Source organism: Polyodon spathula, unplaced genomic scaffold (assembly GCF_017654505.1).
Source record: "Polyodon spathula isolate WHYD16114869_AA unplaced genomic scaffold, ASM1765450v1 scaffolds_766, whole genome shotgun sequence".
Classification (NCBI taxonomy): domain Eukaryota; kingdom Metazoa; phylum Chordata; class Actinopteri; order Acipenseriformes; family Polyodontidae; genus Polyodon; species Polyodon spathula.
The window spans coordinates 704,746-723,921 of NW_024472254.1; the positions used below are offsets into that span (position 1 = coordinate 704,746).

The window sequence follows — 19,176 nt, forward strand, 5'->3', positions numbered from 1 at the left end:
TCTGTGTGTAGCGGGTGTATGTGAAATCACAGGGCAGCAGCACCTCATTCTACAAGTACAATTCTGCAGCAGCACCTCCCAGACACACAGTACTCCCTCCCCAGCCTGAAAAATAACAGCTAACAGTGCCATCTGTCCCGTGACTTAATATACACCCTGTACTGTCTGTAGTAGCGTGTTCTGCATTTCAAAAAAAAAAAAAAAAAATCATCATTATTGTTATTAACTGTTACTATTATCTTTATGAAGGTCAAGTAAAAACAAATTATGTTCACGTTTAGGTTACAGAAAGTCTCCATAAGACAATTGTTAAGCGGCGAATGTCACATGTAAGTGGGGGTGGCTCTATAGACTTGTCTGACACGGACTCCTTGCAGGAATGGATCAACATGACGGGATTCCTGTGCGCCCTCGGGGGCGTGTGCCTTCAGCACCGCAGCAACCCCGGGCCAGCCACTTACAGCCCTCCCATGGGCCCTGTCAATGAACGCAAAGGCTCCATGATCTCCATGGTCTCCACTGAGGGCAGCGCGGAGACGCCCCTCAGCAAGTTTCTGGACCGCTTGCTCTCACTCATGGTGTGCAACCTGGAGAAAGTGGGCCTGCAGATCAGGACCAATATCAAAGACCTGGTGGGGCTGGAGCTGAGCCCAGCGCTCTACCCCATGCTGTTTAACAAGCTGAAGAACAGCATCAGCCGCTTCTTTGACGCACAAGGGCCGGTGGGTGTGACTCCTGTCTCTCTGTGTGGGGGTGTGGGTGTGGGTGCCACTGTTCTACAGCCCTTGAGAAATTGTTTGATGCATTATATCGGTAGGGGGCCCAGTGTTAAACCCTGTAGTTTTGCAATGCGGTTTCTCACGTTCCAGTTTCTAAATAAGATATCAATGCACTTTTCTTTTGCAAAAAATAAACATGCCCCCACTCCCCTGTTTTCTCTTCAGGTTCCAATCAATGACACTAATACGCAGTTTGTGGAGCAGACGATTGCTATAATGAAGAACCTGCTGGATAACCACACTGAAGGGAGCTCTGAGCACTTGGGCCAGGCCAGCATCGAGACCATGATGCTCAACTTAGTCAGGCGAGTTTAATGGCAAACGCTGTCTCTCACTGCATAGGGGCCACAGTTTGGGAACCCCTGATGTAAGGACCTCCCTCTGCTGAAAGTGTAACGCATGTCTCTGCTCTCAGGTATGTCCGCATTTTGGGAAACATGGTGCACGCAATCCAGATCAAAACCAGGCTGTGCCAACTGGTTGAAGTGATGATGGAAAGACGGGACGACCTGTCGTTTTGTCAGGAGATGAAATTTAGGTAAGCGCTTCGTTTCAAGGGCTGTCCGAGGAGGGGCGGCTTTCAGACGTGATTTCAGACGGGGAGTCTCGGGGATGTCGTTTGAACACAGGCTTGTTTGTGGAGGGAGGTCGAGCGATATTGCTTTGCTTTTAAACAGTGTGTCGCTTTTAGGAACAAAATGGTGGAGTACCTAACTGATTGGGTTATGGGAATTTCCAACCAGGCGGCGGATGACGACGTGAAGTGTTTGACAAGGTACGCAAGACAAGACTGCTCTCCCGTGATAAACTGCCCCAGTGGTGTTGTACATTTAATAGCCCCACTGTCTGTTTTTGTGGTGAAGTATTTTAATAAAACACCCGTGTGTGTGTGTGTGTGTGTGTGTGTGTTTCCTCTTTCGCTCACAGAGACCTGGATCAGGCCAGCATGGAGGCGGTCGTGTCACTGCTCGCAGGATTACCCCTCCAGCCAGAAGAGGGAGACGGTGTGGAACTGATGGAGGCCAAGTCGCAGCTCTTCCTGAAGTAAGAGCAGTGATTCATTGTGTATCGATGCACTTTCTTTACATGGCGTAACGAAAGTGTGTATCGTGGTAACACAATGAAACGAGCACAGCCAGAGCTCGCTGCTTCTTGAGTGAAGAATAAGTGTGTTTTATAGTTTGGTACGGCTACTTACTCCCCCTGTCCCATTTCATTTTTGTCTTTTAACAAAACGGTCCCATCAAGAAATGCTCATTTGCTCTTATTGTGCATCCTGCCAGTCTCCAGTCAGGCCACTCGCATGTCTCGCGATGCGTATTGTGACCTGCATGTCGTACGGGGAGGTTAGTGTGTCGTTGCACCCCTGCTCTTGAGTGTTGCTGATGGGCTCTGTGCCTCTCTCAGATACTTCACTCTGTTCATGAACCTGCTGAATGACTGCAGCGAGGTGGAGGATGATGGGCAGCAGACAGGGGGGCGGAAGCGCGGGATGTCCCGGAGGCTGGCCTCGCTGCGGCACTGCACTGTCCTGGCCATGTCCAACCTCCTCAACGCCAACGTGGACAGCGGCCTGATGCACTCCATAGGTGAGCGTGGGGAGACCGCCACTGCAGCACAGAACCGCAGCAGTCATGCCAGCACTGTTTCCTAACTAGCAGTAGCAGCGAAACCGTGCTGAATTAAGCCGATTTTTATGGATTTTTTTGTAGGGCCTAACAGTAGTTTTATAAATTACTATTTTCTATGCATTGAGCCTCTTTGCCACTATAGAGCAGGGATGGAAATAAGACTGTTGCATAGCAGTTTCACCCATTCCAGGTTTTACTACAAGCTTCATTAGCCCCAGTGTATAGGCAACAAGCTCAGGTGTGCCTTATTAAACCAAGATTGGACCCTGTAGAGGTTACCAGGCTGCTTACCAGGACTGCGTTCTTTGACAGGGTTGGGCTATCATAAAGACCTGCAGACTCGAGCCACCTTCATGGAGGTGCTGACCAAGATCCTGCAGCAGGGCACGGAGTTCGACACGCTGGCAGAGACGGTGCTGGCTGACCGCTTCGAGAGGCTGGTCGAGCTGGTCACCATGATGGGAGACCAGGGGGAGCTGCCCATTGCCATGGCTTTGGCCAATGTGGTGCCTTGTTCACAGTGGGTAGGTGGCCCTCGTACATACACAGATCCAGATATACACACACGTACATACGCATGCACGCTCACTCGCAATGTGATCTGAGGCTGTAGTCTATGTTCACCATCTTTAAGCAGCTTTAAAATAGGACAGTAAAAGGAGCAGAACTGCACTGCGTAGAATTGAGTGTATATATTGAAGGGAGGGGAGGGGAGAAAGAATGTGCCGCTAGACAAGTTCATTTCTGCAGAGGTGAAAGTTTCAGTAGTTCCATTACAGGTGAAACGACTCCCACAGTAAATATTGCTGTGTGCTGCTGTTCTTGTTCCCAATCAGGATGAGCTGGCCCGGGTGCTGGTGACTCTGTTCGATTCCCGGCACCTCCTGTATCAGCTGCTGTGGAACATGTTTTCCAAAGAGGTGGAGCTGGCAGACTCTATGCAGACGCTGTTCAGAGGAAACAGCCTAGCAAGTAAAATAATGACCTTTTGTTTTAAGGTAAGGAAAGGTGTCATCAGGAGGCGGGACTGTTACTGAAATAGCCTTTCTGAATGTTGCATTGTATTGTGAGACTGAAGGTGAATGTGACATAAACTAAATGATCTGCCTAAAGTCATGCTGCATGGTTTATCCCTCTCTGCTAGCGATGTGATGTGGTGGGGAAATTAAGTTAAACAGCGTCATGCATGTATGTATGTCCTACCTTTAAATGTGTGTTGTTAATGGAGTTTCTGAACAGAGAAAATATTTGCAGTGTTCATACTGTTTATTAGATCAACAGTGATTTTAAAAAATTAGCTTTAAAGAGCTCTGATGTCATTATGTGTAATTGTGACTTTAAAGACATTTAAAGGAACAGGTGTTGCTGTTTTACATTTGCAATTCGGAAGAAGCAGAGTTCTCTGAATAGGGAATTGAAGTGAGCTGTTGCTTGTGTGCTCCTCTGCACTGGTTTGGAAAGCGCGCTCCTCGGCCCTGCACAGTGACGAGGCTCGCTGTGACTCTTGTCTCCAGGTTTATGGTGCTACCTACCTGCAGAAGCTGCTGGAGCCTTTGCTAAGAGCAGTGATCACCACCCTGGAGTGGCAGCATGTCAGCTTCGAGGTCGACCCCACCAGGTTGTATTTTCAGAACCAAACAAATCCCTTTGTACTCCTTCATGTTCAGTATACTAGCACTGAATACACAAATACAGAAACAGTAGCAAAGAAATAAAAAAAGGGAAACTGTTTTGCAGTCAGTAAAATTTGTTGCATGTTCGAACACCTAGATTTTGTTGTATTTCGATTGTACCAGAGACTTGTCCATGCTGTTTGTTTTGCTGCTATAAATCACTTGTTAAGCCTGATAAATGAGCATGCATGATCGGAAGCGTGTGTTGCGTAGGGAATCTTAATAACGGCAGGTATGTGTGTGTGTGTCTGTCTTCTCTCCTCTCGTTCTTCAGGCTTGAACCCACGGAGAGTCTGGAGGAGAACCAGCGCGACTTGCTGCAGATGACGGAGCAATTCTTCCACGCAATCCTCAGCTCCTCCTGCGACTTCCCTCCCCAGCTGCGCAGCGTGTGCCACTGCTTGTACCAGGTATGCCCAAGAGCTCGCTATGAAGTGCAACCAGGCAGAAGGGCAACTGAAGGTCACACAATAGTGCCAAAGTCATTTGCTGCCAGTTTCATGGCATTGACCGTTCACTTCTTTGCAAAGTTTGCACCACATAAAGCTGTTCATGCTACGAAACCAATAAGAAGCAGCGTTAGTGCACATTGCGAGCCCTGAACTCATGGCAGCGTCATGGCAGTTTTGCAGTGGAATCCCTTTTATCTCAGCTGCTTCGGCCTGTGGGAGTGGTGTGCGTTCACGGATCGCTCAGAGTTCTTCCCACTGCTTTCATCCCCGTGCGGAGTGTGTGACTGTGTGGTTGAAAGGAGGCTCTGCATGCCTGACTCTGCTAATAAACACTGCAGGGTCGTGCATCCGCTTTGGATAAAGGGGGTTCTACTAGATTTGTATTTGATTTTTTTTTTTTTACTGTTTCAGTCACAGCCTTTATTGTGCAGACCAGAAAAAAACAAACAAAGAAATAAATTATTGCACTCTTAAATAAAACTACAGGGAAACTTGCCCAAGCAAGTTTGTACAGTTGTTTAGTTGTCTGATTTTTATTTAATTGTATAACCCTGTTTAATTAATCTGTTAATCACCATGAATAAAAAATCAGTTTTATATTGATAGATGGATACCGTTTTTCGTTTCAGCATTGTACACATGATACCTAATTTAATAACATTGTAGTAATATCTACTTGCACTTTACTGTCCTGGATTAAGAAGTGTGTGCGTGTGTGTGTGTGTGTGTGTGTGTGTGTATATATATATATATAATATGTTTTTTGATAGATTTTATTTTTTTGAATACCCATTGTTAGCCAGAGTAGTGCAGTGGCTCATTATTTGCTCCAGTGAATGCGTTTCCTACAGTCACTCCTCTCTCTGCCTTACTGGTGTAACAGTGTGCAGTGCTGAGCAATTGAAACTCGAGATGCGCTGTGGGTTCCTTCAAAAGACATCAGCATTGCTTTTTATAAATCTTCTCCCAAGTCTCCAAAATTAAAATGTAACAGTTATAATGTTTTTTTTTTATTTTTTTTAATGTGTTTAAAAAGTGCTTCATTGTGTTTGTGTTCACATTATTGTCTAGTGTTTTCTGTTTGTTGTGCAAGTCAGCGTTGGTTTGTATTCCCTGTGTGTAGCTGGTGCTGTGACTTGTGTGTACTCATCTCTGTTCTATAGGCAACTTGCCACTCTCTACTGAATAAAGCTACTGTTAAAGAAAAAAAGGAAAACAAAAAATCAGTAAGTTCGGTGAACTTTTTATTGGCAATTATTCTTTTTTCCCGAAGCAAAAGCCTTTTTTTATTTTTTGCTTTTTTTTTTTTTTTTTTTTTATTTCTCCAAAGCATCTTCACCACTTCAGCCTGTATTCGATATTCACCTCTGAAATCATTCTACTAATTCTGGCACAATGTAGCTTTCATTTCAATTAACGCTAAATATTTTTAAACCAGTGGCATTTTCTATTTAAAAAAAAAAAAAACACTTCTTTCCAGTAATTTTTTCAGGGGTTTTAATTGAAGGGGTTTCTCAAACTTGTGCTGCTTGGTATTTGGTCCTCGTTTTTGTTTTTTTAATGTGATCTGATTTTGTGTTTTTAAAACATGAGCTGTTGGTTCAGTTAACAGGGTTTTTTTTTTTTTTTCTTTCCCCGCAAGGTTTCAAAATACTGTACGAGTTACAGGGGTTGGACAAACAAAATAGACTGCCTTACCTGCCATACTACTGTCAACTGGAGCTCCAGGGAGGGGATACAAGACTGTTATTGCGATTAACTCTGATACACAAACTCTAGCTTTTAGGACCTCAGAAATCTTGAAGTGCAAGGGGAGATTTAAAGAAACGGGTGTTATTATTATACATTTGCATGTGTGAGGAAGTGGCAGTTTTTGGAACGGTGCAGCTCCAAAAATGCACAAGAATGCATGTGGTGAAGGAGTCCCACCGCACTAGCCTGTGTTACGTATTGCAGGTGTTTCTGATTGTTTGTCTGACTCCTGTACTGTATGTCCCTGCTTTACACTTCTTTGTTTCAAACCTTAGTTGGGAATCGCCTTGATTTTTTTATTTGTTTTTTCCCCCTGCCTTTCTGTCCTGAAAGAAGCCAGTGAGTCAGTGACACTGCAGCAGGGCTCTTTGATTACCGCTGTTTGGTTTTGAGGAGAGCACAAAGTTCTGTCTGGTGCCGCTCTGCCACTCATTGAAACATCATTGCGAGCTCTACTCAGTGCAGTAGCTTCAAGTTATTATTCCAGTCTGAATGTACAGAACGTGGGCAGCTTGCGGAGCACAGTAACCTTGTCCTGAAGGAGTCTTTCTTTGTAATAAGCCGCAGTCAGAACCCTAGGCCCTTCCTTATTGGACATGATGTTGTTTATTATATAGAAAGTATAGGAGTGGCTTTAATTTGAAGCTGAAGATCTTTAACATCCAGCTCATTATCTTTACTGTGTATTCTCCCTTTATCACAATGCACAAGTTTCCTGATGTTTCGATGCAGAACCCCAGTCTGCACAAAGCAAGGCGAGTGAATGGTGACTCTAGTTTGTGCGCTCTTCAGACAGTACGCTGCAGTACATTCAAGTTGAGGTGATTTTTTAAAAATGTTTCAATGATGAATTTGGATGCAATACCCCCTCCAAGCCACCCTGCAGTCCGGATCATGTTCCCTTCTGCTATTCGTCTTCTTTTCCAATGCAGCGTTTGTAAGTCACGGTGATGTAGCGTTGCTCGTCAGTTGCTGTCTTCTCTTCCTGATCACTGGCATGGTGTGGAGGTGAAGGCGTACCCTGCCGGTGTGCCTCTTTCTTTCCTTCCTTTCTCTCTCGCTCACTCTCCTCTCTCTCTGTCTCTCTCTCTCTCATTCTTCATTTGCTCTGCAGGCTGCTAGAGGAGGTTGCAGTGGCCTGGGTCCTTCATGCCTCTGTTTTGATCTGTGCCCCTCCATGTGCTCTCCTCTGCTTACCCTCTGCTTGTCCTGTTTTGTTCTTTGTTTCCTGCAGGTGGTCAGCCAGCGCTTCCCCCAGAACAGCATGGGCGCTGTCGGGAGTGCCATGTTCTTAAGGTTCATCAACCCTGCCATCGTCTCCCCCTACGAAGCAGGGATCCTGGACAAGAAGCCCCCACCCAGGATCGAACGTGGGCTGAAGCTAATGTCCAAGGTACCGCAATAGCAGCACTTTACCTTTTTTTTTTTAATGTGTGTGGGTTTTTTTTTTTTTTTTTTTTTTTTTTTAACAGTTTTACTCCAGTCGTGTTGTATTTGTCTTTTTCAGATACTTCAAAGTATTGCCAACCACGTGTTGTTTACAAAAGAAGAGCACATGAGGCCGTTCAATGACTTTGTCAAAAGCAATTTTGATGCAGCAAGAAGGTTTGTGTTTGGTGACTTTCTAACCCCAACAAGTAACAGCTGATGTGATTCCTGCCCCTGCTGTGAATTTCAGTGACAATCCTTCTTTGCTGTACTAGCAAATCTAACATCAAATTGTGTCATTCATGGTATTAGAAAATGTCCTGCTAACTTAACACAGGCCACTGTAGTTTTTGCTCCCCCCTGAGCCCCTGACTCCCTCCTGCACCCCTCAGATTCTTTCTGGACATCGCGTCCGACTGCCCTGCCAGCGACGCTGTCAATCACAGCCTGTCCTTCATCAGCGATGGCAACGTGCTGGCTCTGCATCGGCTGCTGTGGAACAATCAGGAGAAGATTGGGCAGTATCTCTCCAGTAACAGGTAGGGGTGTGCTTTAACACCTGCAGGAAACACTGCCTGCAGAGGGCATGCGCAGCTGATTCACAGGCTCTCGTCTTTGTGTTTGGAAGAATTGTTTGCAGCGCACAGATTTTAAGGCTGTCCCCTCTTAACCAGTGCCCCAGTAGAGTGCTAGGGCCCCCTGTGCTATTTTAACAGCCACTTTTTAGATTAAGTGTTAAGAAGGCCAGTTTACAGGGTGCTGACCCAGGTGTGAAAATATACTGACTCGTCAGTGCAGCCGCTCCTTGCACAGCACGGTCGTGTAAACGGACAGTATTTGTATTGGATCCACCTGATCCCTTTTACATTTACTGCTGAAAACCCCTGACGCTAATTTCTTGCTGCAAAAATATGTGCACCTTGGATGTTTTGAGGCAAGGGGTTTGCTACGACAATATTCAACTGTGCGAGTTTCATTCCCTTACCAGAGAAACAAGAGTCCCATTGCATAGCAGTTTGATCCATTCCTGGTTTTACTGTGTTTAAGAAGACATACCTGAGCTTGTTGCCTGTACACACTGTGGCTAATCAAGCTTGTATTAAAATGTGGAATGGGCAAAACTGCTGTGCAATAGGAGTCTAATCCCTGTAACTTCTTACAATGACAAATACCAATTTCAAATGAATCAGATATGTCTGCCTACAAGTTATTAGAGTCCCAACCATTCATTGAAACGAGGCAAACCTTTTAAGACACATGGAAACGGCACTTTCCTGAAGCGTTGCTCGTCACTGGGTGACCAGGGTAACTTTTCATGCCATGCACCAGTACCAGATTTTGCATTTTGTTTTGAGAGGTAATAAAATTGGAGCATTATCTGGAATTTATACAAATCCAAACTATTCAGACAACGTGTGAAACAAAGCATGCACATAGCTAGAATGAAAACACGCAGTTTGCATTTGAATACAAGAAAATGAGTAGAGTTGACAGTTTCCAGACCTCCTTTGTGTTTGTATGGCATTAGTTAAAGCTGTGCTGCTGTATTATTTCTCTTGCAAATGCTTACCACAATACATCTGCGGGGTTGAAAGATTATTTTTTTTATCATCCCTCTGTGGGTTGTACAGTGCTTGCCTATTCTTTACCATCCCTGTCTGGGTTTTACAATGCTTACCTATGCTTTACTATACCTCTCTGGGTTTTACAATGCTTTCCTATGCTTTATCATACCTCTCTGGGTTTTACAATGCTTGCCTATGCTTTACCATCGCTCTCTGGATTGTACAGTGCTTGCCTATGCTTCACATGCTTTTTCTCTAGTACACTTTTCTAAGGGGCACTGCATTGGCTCACCAGTGTGCTGCTGCTGTTCATAGGGATCACAAGGCTGTGGGAAGGAGGCCCTTTGACAAGATGGCGACTCTGCTGGCATACCTGGGCCCCCCAGAGCACAAGCCCGTGGCCGACACGCACTGGTCCAGCCTCAACCTCACCAGCTCCAAATTCGAGGAGTTCATGACGAGGTAACACCGCTGCACACTGCGTTCCCTCTGACCAAAACACAGTCCTTCCTGATTTCAACGTTCCTGCAGTCTGGGGTTTTTACATGCACCTTTATAAACCACAATCTCCTCTACAACATGACCAGATCCAGCCTGTCAGTTTAAAGCCTGTTTCGTGCACCTCTTTGCAAAAATAGCATCATTTTTATTTGTGGGACACATATGTCCCTTGTATCTTTTAAAGGGTTAGCCAATACTAAGCGCAGCACAGAAACCAGGACCAGAGGACACAGTTGAAAATGAAGCCTTAGGACAGAGGATAGGAGACGGTTCTTAAGACAGAGTGGTGAAGGAATTGTCTGCACTGCCTAGCCGTGCTATTGATGCTCAATCACTGAGATCCTTTGAGTCGACGCCAAAACGTTTTGAGATCAATCAGCTGCTATTAACCAGGCGAGCACTGATGGGCCGAATGGCCTCCAGGTTTGCTTCGGATGTTCTTGTTTAATATATGTGTTGTTTTTTTTTTTTTAATAGGCACCAAGTGCATGAAAAAGACGAGTTCAAGGCTCTGAAAACACTCAACATTTTCTATCAAGCCGGGACCTCCAAATCTGGCAATCCAGTATTTTATTACATCGCTCGGAGGTATGCCCGTTTCTTATTCCTCTGCGTATAGCTGTTCTGTGTTTGTACATCTCGTCTTTCATTTACCTGTTCGTGGGGTGCAGCAAAAAGTAAAGATATTTGTAACCCTTTAAATGTGAAAGAACACAAATGCAGCCGAAATGCCAGGTAGCTGAAATCGGAACAGATTTTATTCCTGTCATGAGTGGCACTGTCTTGCTTTTGCTGGCTTCCGGGTTAAGAAATACAACGACCCTTTAAAAATTCAATTTGCAGACTTAAATGTAAAGTCTTTTTCAGTGTTCGTCAATGATTAAATGAGATCTAACACATACTTGTATCACTGGGTGATGTGGACTCCACGCCCAAGTGGTAAAGTGTGAAGGATCTGTTCCTGGTCCTGCTAAGGAATGCACGTGTGCTGGTTTTGTGTTGGGCATTAGCCTTGCTGAGGTGTGTGACTGGAGCTTGGCTACAGCGAGTCACATAGGCTAGGGAATTCTTTTCTGGTATAACAAGTGTTTTGTGAACGGTGGTGTTTTTGTTCTTCCCTGCATGGTGCATTCTCTTCATGAGCTGCACAGCACACAGCTCTTTTTGTTACGAGTGCAGATTCAGACAGATTTGAGTCGTCATCAGAACAGTGCCTGGTACTTACTGTCCGAAGCGGCTGGCTCTGCACAGCATGCACACAGAAGCCTGCTAGCAATGAGACACACGCTGGAGACAGCGTGCTCTGAAACTGCATCTACTAGAGGCTGAGGATATGTTCTCGAACAGCTGCAGTACTAAAAAAGAGAATCCAAGTCTTTGCGTTCAAGTTTTATTTTAAAGAAGCTTGTTGCACGATGAATCTGCAATCCATTTTTTGATTTTTTTTTTAATTAATGACATTTTCTGTATTAATAAAATGATTTTAATCCTGATTGTTCATTACTTTTGGAACATTACTTTAACAAATCTTTTCTTCCTCGCATAAAACCTGATTGGATTTACCAGACTTGCCTTAACTAGCAGTGTGTAAAACACAGCATGGATTCACTGCATCTCAAACAGCAGTGTGTGGAAAGATGAATAAATGTGATGTTCATGTATAACAGAACCATACAAAAATAACTGTCCATGAATTTATATTTCATTGTTTTTATTTGAGTAAATTAGCAATTAGCTGTTTTAGCTCTCACTTGTTGACACTAAACGTAAGCATTTTGATTTATCATATATAGATATATCCCTAAAAGACCCCATATAACATGCTCTGTATCATCAGCTTATACATTTTAATATGAGCGATAAAAAGAAAAAGAAAAACTCCAGTTGCAGAGAGCTTCTAAAGCGTTTTAACAGGAGTTCCAGTGAATGTCTTTGCGTCTCAAGCGCTGCTGTTAATTGAGTAGAGCGTTCTTCATCAGCAGCACGGGGAGGCTTGTAACAGCACTGAGCAGAAGTATGGGATTGCTGGCCAGAGCCGCTGAGCTGCTGCTGCTGGTGCTGCTGGTGCAGCTGGTGCAGCTGGTGTTGCTGGTGATGTTGCTGCTGGTTGCTGCGTTGGCTGAGAAATCCATAATAAGGCAGCCAAATAATGCCACGAAAATCCAGATTCTTTCCATATTCTGTATCTGTTTGGAACAAACATTAAAATGATTTTGAAGACTGTTCATTAATTTAATATTGCAGCAGTTCTGCGCCACAGAAGTGCAGGGCACAGATTGTGAAGCAGATTTAGTTTTGTGTGTGTATATATATATATAATATATGTGTGTGTGTGTGTGTGTTAAGCTACTATTGAAACTGCTTGCATGGACTGCAGCAAGTGTAAAACACTAATTTGGTCTTATTAGGGTTTAGTATTTTTGGGGGACATGTGAGACGAGGTTTTCTTTTGGTGCTTTTAATTTTTTTTTTTTTTTTTTTTTTTTTTTAAATGTAAAATGTGTTGTGTGTTACTGTAATAGACAAACAGTTTAAAATCCCTGCGACTAAGTCTGGATATTTTGAGCGCCTGGTTTTTAATGTGTGGTTAACGAAAAGCAGCCTGCATTCAGATTGAATCGAGTTTCATCTTAAAGAATTACCCAGATGCTTTTTATTAGAGTGGAGTGCTACCAAAAACCATTCAGACACACGACATCTTTAACACTGGAAGAAACTCACCTAATCAAGTTTTTATTAAATGCATAACATTTCCTCAAATTAATAACAAAAATCAAAATGGACCCGATTCTACACTTGAAGCCTTACTTTCAAAGACTTGACCCCAGTTTTTAATTAACTCCTGTTTTAGAAAGGAGTAAAACACCTGACTTTTTTGTAGTAGTAGTGATAATAATAATAATAATAATACATAATGCAAAGAAAACAAATCTGAGTTTGTGAGTTCTAATGCCTATCTTATAACATTGATAGAACAGCGATCTCTGTGTAAAAGCAGGGCACATACCTGGTGCAGGTGGGTGTTGAATTGTGCTACCTGTAGAGGTGTCTGGTAGGAAGTGCTGGGGCCAATGCAGAAGTTCTCTTCTTTATTGCTGTCCGAGCTGGTGACCTCACAGCTGACGTGTTTTTCTGGGATACCTGAAACCACGGATTTGACTAAGCTAGGCGTGTGTGGAGCAGGGTGCGCCCAGCGCTAGTAGGCTAATATATGAGAGCTGTCTTGGAAAATTGTTATTTATTGGTTGGAAATCTCGTTTTCCAAATGGCAGCAGGCAAAGACACATGAATACAATGCAGCGCTGTTTGGACACTGTGTGCTTGTTCCAAGAAGCTGTGTACTTGTAAAGCTGAGAGTACATGAGGAGATAAGTTAGTGCTTTTGTCTGTGCTTCAGAAGAACAGGCCAGAGTTGTGTTGTGAGAAACTTGTGATCGCACTCAGGCCCTCGAATGTGGACGGTGCAGTAACTCAGTCTTGTAATCTTTGTTTTTGGTGTCTGGGGTATTCCTCGATTTTAGAGTTCCTCACTTGCGGCTCTTTCAATCCATTCCAATCCAGGATTTTGTTCCAACCTGGTCCTCAATTACCTGGTTAAACAAGCAGACGTGGTTGAAGCACAGCTCCATTCATTTGTTGAAGACATGGTTGGGTGCAGATCATGGACTGGAATGGATTGAAAAACACTGTTTAAGAATATATTGTAAGGTAGTATATGGTACAGTAGATTTACCATAGTGTTTGTTTGCAAACAAAATTTTATATCGTATTGGTTTAAAATGTACTTTTAATCGCTGTGGTTTGCTAATAAATAGTAGCAGCGAAGTTGAACAAACGATTTTCCAGATTACACTCGGAGGCTGCTTCAGTATTTTTGTGTGTGTTTTTAAAAAACATTTTCAGAGTGCCTTTCTGCCGAAAGACAGCCGATTGTCTGCGTAGCCTTTTGAAACCCATCAGAGTCTTTAAACAAGAAGATACTTTGCTTTAAAACGTGTTCATTATTGGACAGAAAGGTGCTGCTTTTGAAAGCATGCTGCAGTGAAGCTTTGCGCCCTCTGCTGGAGGCTTGTATAACAGCTACTGCAGCTAATATTGTGGCAAATGCCATCTGCATTTCTAACTTTGGTCACGGAACATCAGTGCTATAAAAAAAAAAAAAAAAAAAAAAAAAGTTTTGTTTAACATTTTTTTAGGTTAATGTTTTTTTAATTAAATCCGGAGTCATAATGACTTATTATAATTAATCCTGTTTTGTAAGGAATTGTGTTTGAAGAAGAATCTCAAGATGTTTTTGTGGAATGAAATTTTTTAAATTATCTGGGAGTCAGCATTTCAGAGGAGAGCACGGCTATGTTGATGATGCATGCAGACAGATTTCAAACCTTTTAACGCTGCTTTAAACATGAGCTGTCATTTCTTTATTAATGTCTTTGCAGGGAAGTTAAAAAAAAAAAAAAAAAAAATCCACTTCATTTTTCAACTTCTTGTATTTTCAACCAGTAGTAAACAAATTCAAATTGTTTAGAATGCTAAAATTAAAAAATGCTCAATGTACATGTTGATGAAGCCTGCAAACCAAAAACATCGCAAGCATACTTCTTCATTCCTTTAACATTAGGAAGTCATAAAATACAGTATCCATTAAGGAACAAGCAAAGTACAGAGAGAGAAAATAGCTTGAATGCACGTTTTTAAATGTGTGCCCAATATAGCCATACAATGGTGGTACTGTATATTGCAGAAGGCAGGAGAGCACTCTAAGCATTTTGTTCTGGTTTACGAGTATACATTCACTAGAGTACACGAGAATACAGTCAGTACTTAAAAACGTTGGAAACGTAACAAAATGTTTTCTTTTCTGTTGTGTGTTGTTTTAAAAGGGATTGTTTTCAGGTGACTGTCATCATCGCCAGCGTTGGAAGTAAAAGGTTCACAGCGACAGCTCTGAGGGCGTTGGCGGTGGAGCTTGTGCTTGTGCTTCGGATAACGCTTGCCGTTTTCCTGGTAGCGCTTGTGGTGGAACTGGGAGTTGTGCTCCTTGGTAGATCTGGTGTTGTAACGGAAGAGGAAGTCAAGGGGAAGCGGCTTTTAAATACCGGAGGGTGGACGGCTGAGCCGTGCGAGGAGGTCCTGTTGGACGGTGGCTTCAGTAGCACCGCGGCAGAGTTGGAAGCGTAACTCTCTGTTACAGCTGGCATTGGCCTCCCGTAAACCCTGCCGCTGCTGCCGGTCGCGCTGGACTGCGTGTACGAAGCGAAGTGCCAGCCTCCGTTTGTGGTCAGCCGGGGCTGCGGCTTGTCTCCCTGTGCTCGGCCGCACACGTGCCTGGTAAAGCACGGGCAGCCGACGACGCGGGCGGGAGTCTGCTTCACCCAGCTCAGCAGGTACGAGATGTTCTGCTCCTCCTCGCACACCCAGGGATTGTCATTCAGAGTGATCAGCTTCAGGCCGGTCAGTTTGCTGAAAGCCCGATCGCTCACGGAGCTGAACCTGTTGTTATGCAGGTAGAAATAGGCGAGGTCTGGCAGCCTGTCCAGCGTAGCCGGAAGGATTTGCACCAGGTAGTTGTTGGATAAATCCACGGTTTGCAGTTTGGCCGGCATGTTGGTGGGCACCGTCCAGAACTTGTTGCTGCTCAGGTTGAGCGATCTCAGGTTGGGCAGGGTGTTGTTGATGAACACCACCCTCTCCAGCTCATTCCCAGACAGGTCCAGGGTTTTGAGGTTCCAGTGATAAGCCGTGTCGTTCTTGTCCAGGAGCCTCATGCCGTTGCCCGAGGCGTAGATCTCCCACAGGGCTCTGGGCAGGCTGGCTGGGAAGTCTGTGAGCAGGTTGTAGGAGATGTCCAGGGTGCGCAGGTGTGCGAAGCGGCTCAGCAGGTAGTGCAGCTCCACCAGGCTGTTGTAGGAGAGGTTGAGGGTGTGGATGTTGTGTTGGAGCCCGTCGGGGAGTTCACTCAGGTTCCTCCCAGAGCAGTCCACTTCCCGGTGGCTCCTGGTGCACAAGCAGGTCCGGGGGCAGATTGACAGGACCTCCCCCATGAGCAGCAGGACCAGCAAGCAGGCGAGCTCCAGCACAGGGAACCTCAGCATTGCACTGTAAAACAAGAAGAGAAAAGTGAACTAGTTAACCAGTTTTCAAAGCATGCAACATCAGTTTAAACATTCAAACATTATATATATATATATATATATATATATATATATATATATATATATATATATATATATATATATATATATATATATATATGCATGAAGTGGAACATTTTCTTAAATGCCTCTACTGTTTGATCTTGCAGCATGTCCCCAAATTAAATGCAAATAGTTGATGGATTACTATTATAAGATCCAGCTGGCAGCTCTTTTCTTCCAGACAAGGTGTTTATTCTCTATCCTGGCTGGACTGTAACTTGAAGTTATTCCAGGTCTTATGTCTGCTTGTGCTGCAGTGGCTGTGCTTCTTATATGAGCCTGTTCAGAATCACTTCAGTTCTCTATTTGTGTTCATATATTTGATGTTAGACTGGTCTCATTCTGCTTCTTCTAGTGGTGCATGTTTGTTAATGTTTTCAAATCTGTGTTTCTGCAGAGCGGCCTGCTGCTTCTAGTTTTAAAAAGGCGACCAGCATAAAGTACTGTAGCGTTGAACTGAAACTGTAACACTGCAAACTTCTAGAGAAAGAACAGTTCTGAAATGTGGCAGAGCTGCATAAAAAAAAAAAAAAATAGGTGAGTGGAAATCTGCAGAGCAGCAGGCAAGGCCGTGCGTTTGTTTCTATTTCCTGGTGTGTGTTTTCCTGTGGTTAATCGCTTACCTTCGCTTCTCCATCAGTTCACAATCCTCCTCTCTGTCACTCTCTCTCTCTCTCTGCAGCAGCAGCAGCAGGGCTGGTGTATTATCCTCTTCTCAATCTGTTAAGAATTCTCCGTCTTGAATCCTCTGTCGTTTTTCCCTTCTCTCCTGCTTGTTAGCATTAGGAGTTGGTGTTCCTGGCTGTGTCTGTGTGCTTTTCCAGCCGCATGGCGGTGTGTCTGTGTGTGTGTTAACGGGGAGGCTGCTTCTGCTGTTGCTGCTGCAGACTCCTCATCTGCATTTCCAATGCTTGTGTGAGGAGCGGGATCACTGCAGCAGTGAGATCCGGCAATGCTGCTGCTGACTCCAGCCTTTTATCAAATCAGGATTGCACTCGACAAAACACACGCCCTCCCGCCGTATCATTATCTGAGTCCATTTCATCAGTGCTGTGTGTGTGGGGGCTTTCTTATTGATCTGGTGAAAATTACAATGCATCTGTTACATTTATTTATTTCCTTTTTTAATCTGTTCATAAAGAAACAAAGTAAATGCTCTTTTTTTATGCATTGCTTTGGGGTAACAGCAATTCTTGCAGAAAATTGCCTTCTTAAAGCTTTTTTCGTAACTTATTCGTGACCTTCGTGCTTCTCAGTGTCCCTTTTCTGTCTTCGGTCGTTAGAATAGTTTGCATCCTACCCTTAGTTGGGATGCTACCTCCTCTAAAGTGTTGCTTAATTTAGAGCAGGGTAAAGGGAATTCACTGCTGTGGCATTGGGGCACAGTAGCCTCTGCTCTGATTTCCACGAGTGCACCTCATCGCTCTGAAATGGCATGTAAACAAAACGGTGAAACACGCCGATGTTTCTCTTGCTACAAAAAGTTGGAAACTCCTGAAAAAATAAAAAAACCTGAATCAGACACAAGCCGCCGAGCAATTTGGTGTTTCTCTTTCTGGTGAGTTACTTCACCACCTGCAACTACGCCACCTCTTTCCTCGTGATCAAAGCTGATTTTTACTTTCACCTGGTCTAGATTTTTATGGCACTTGCCTTTTGAAACCTTGCTCTGAGCTGTCCTACATGCAGTAATGCATGACGTTTCCAGCAGCAGTGTGAAGTGGAATGCAATGTGAATCAGGTCAGCCCTGTCCCTGCTGAGTCGTTCCCCTGTCCCTTCACAATCTAAACTTCCTGGAACGCTTCATGTACCTCTCAATTTGGTTAACCTTGAACCGGGCTGGAAGAGGAGTCCCATAGGAACATACTGTTTATTTTGCGATTTTAAAGCATTCTGTTTAACACATGAATTATTGTTAAAACGAGTTCCCTCAGATGAGGGTTACTGGGATCGGGCCCTGGGGGCTCGTGAAGTTTGGTTGTTGCTGCCCTCTGCTTTGAAACTGGTATTGTCATTAATCATAGGCTGCTGTGCTTTACAAAAACAAGTACACCAAATAAAACAATTGTCAACAAATACAAGTAAGGATGAAAATGGCCCCTTTTGGACTGGTTTTGCATCTGGGAGACTTCTTTCAAGTCCCAAAGGAAGACATTCTTGCTCTCCCCCAGCTGGATCCCTAGTGATGTGACACGCTGTGCCTATTAATAGAGGTCCGACCTGATCGTACTGTCTCTCTCTCTCTGTCCCCCTCTCTCTCTCTCTCTGTCTCTCTCTCTCTCTCTCTCTGCCTCTCTCTCAGCTGCAGTCTTTTCAGCAGCAGCTCGTATCACACACTGCGTTTTGAACACTGGCACGCTTCCAGCAAGCACACTCCATTCACATGCTTTGATTTATGGGGCTGGAAAGTGAATCAGTGGGCTTTGGAAATTATTTTTATTTATTTATTTATTTTTACTTCAAATGGCTCGAGTCAGCATATTTGCAGGTGCGTCGATTCTATGTATAGTGGGGGCATTTTTTTTTGCAGAGTCGACTCTTGTGAGATTGCATGTATAGGTTTTGGAAGACAAACCAAGCTTGTCAGTGATGAAGCTCGATCAAATACCCACACAACTCCACCACCAACCGAGACCATTCGTTTCTAAATACTTTATGAACCTGCGTAAACGAAATGTAGAGTTTTCTATTTGTCCCATCAACACATTTTATAAGTGCCTACGCGTGCTAAACAATACCCTATTATCTTGCTTAGCCGGTTTTTATTTTATAGTTAATAAGTTATTAATATCAATAAATTAATGTGTTGGGTGGGGATATCTAGTTACACGTGTAATGTAACTGAACAATACATTAGCTAATCCTACTTTATACACACATTGTATGGAGATTGTGTATTTAAAATAGCCGACAAAAAAATGAAACCATTTAAATTTTTATTATTTATACACTGTAAAAGCAACAGTGGCGTCAACAGCATCGTATTTCAGAATACGTTTTTATAATAGTAATTGTATTAAAACAGAAGCTGGCAGCAACAGAAGAAAAAAAAACCAAACATTTCAAAGATCTGGAACGCCAGTGTCTTGCTAATACTTGGATTGCATTGTTTTTGAAAGTGCCAGTTTCTCAAGTTTAAAAGCATTTTGAAATACAAAGACTTTTATACAGACTTCTTGCAGAAATGTGTTTCAAAA

At 43.7% G+C, this 19,176-nt stretch overlaps 2 protein-coding genes across 16 annotated transcripts in view; one reads left to right on the forward strand and one right to left on the reverse strand.

Moving 5' to 3' along the window:
• The window catches only part of nf1a (neurofibromin 1a), a 69,656-nt gene that overhangs the window by 19,593 nt on the left and 30,887 nt on the right, over nucleotides 1-19,176 (forward strand). For 9 of the 15 annotated variants that reach the window (XR_005948552.1, XM_041241323.1, XM_041241324.1 and 6 more), the window contains 16 exons: nucleotides 282-722; nucleotides 945-1,084; nucleotides 1,195-1,317; nucleotides 1,471-1,554; nucleotides 1,707-1,823; nucleotides 2,187-2,368; nucleotides 2,723-2,934; nucleotides 3,247-3,408; nucleotides 3,925-4,028; nucleotides 4,358-4,493; nucleotides 5,699-5,761; nucleotides 7,522-7,680; nucleotides 7,795-7,892; nucleotides 8,108-8,254; nucleotides 9,596-9,742; nucleotides 10,259-10,369. Coding sequence is in view for 14 of the 15 variants with exons in the window: in XM_041241323.1 (XP_041097257.1) it covers nucleotides 282-722; nucleotides 945-1,084; nucleotides 1,195-1,317; nucleotides 1,471-1,554; nucleotides 1,707-1,823; nucleotides 2,187-2,368; nucleotides 2,723-2,934; nucleotides 3,247-3,408; nucleotides 3,925-4,028; nucleotides 4,358-4,493; nucleotides 5,699-5,761; nucleotides 7,522-7,680; nucleotides 7,795-7,892; nucleotides 8,108-8,254; nucleotides 9,596-9,742; nucleotides 10,259-10,369 (2,426 nt within the window). In the remaining variant the exon portion in view is untranslated. Of the gene's footprint in view, nucleotides 1-281; nucleotides 723-944; nucleotides 1,085-1,194; nucleotides 1,318-1,470; nucleotides 1,555-1,706; nucleotides 1,824-2,186; nucleotides 2,369-2,722; nucleotides 2,935-3,246; nucleotides 3,409-3,924; nucleotides 4,029-4,357; nucleotides 4,494-5,698; nucleotides 5,762-6,177; nucleotides 7,108-7,521; nucleotides 7,681-7,794; nucleotides 7,893-8,107; nucleotides 8,255-9,595; nucleotides 9,743-10,258; nucleotides 10,370-19,176 lie in introns of those variants that run through there. The other 6 variants (XM_041241327.1, XM_041241336.1, XM_041241334.1 and 3 more) reach the window with 3 other exon arrangements.
• On the reverse strand, nucleotides 11,605-17,448 carry omgb (oligodendrocyte myelin glycoprotein b). Its single transcript, XM_041241338.1, has 3 exons — nucleotides 16,602-17,448; nucleotides 12,789-15,880; nucleotides 11,605-11,967 (listed from the first exon to the last, which is right to left on the reverse strand). The coding sequence occupies exons 1-2, from the start codon at nucleotides 16,613-16,615 to the stop codon at nucleotides 14,674-14,676; spliced, it is 1,221 nt and encodes a 406-aa protein (XP_041097272.1). The 5' UTR covers nucleotides 16,616-17,448; the 3' UTR covers nucleotides 11,605-11,967; nucleotides 12,789-14,673.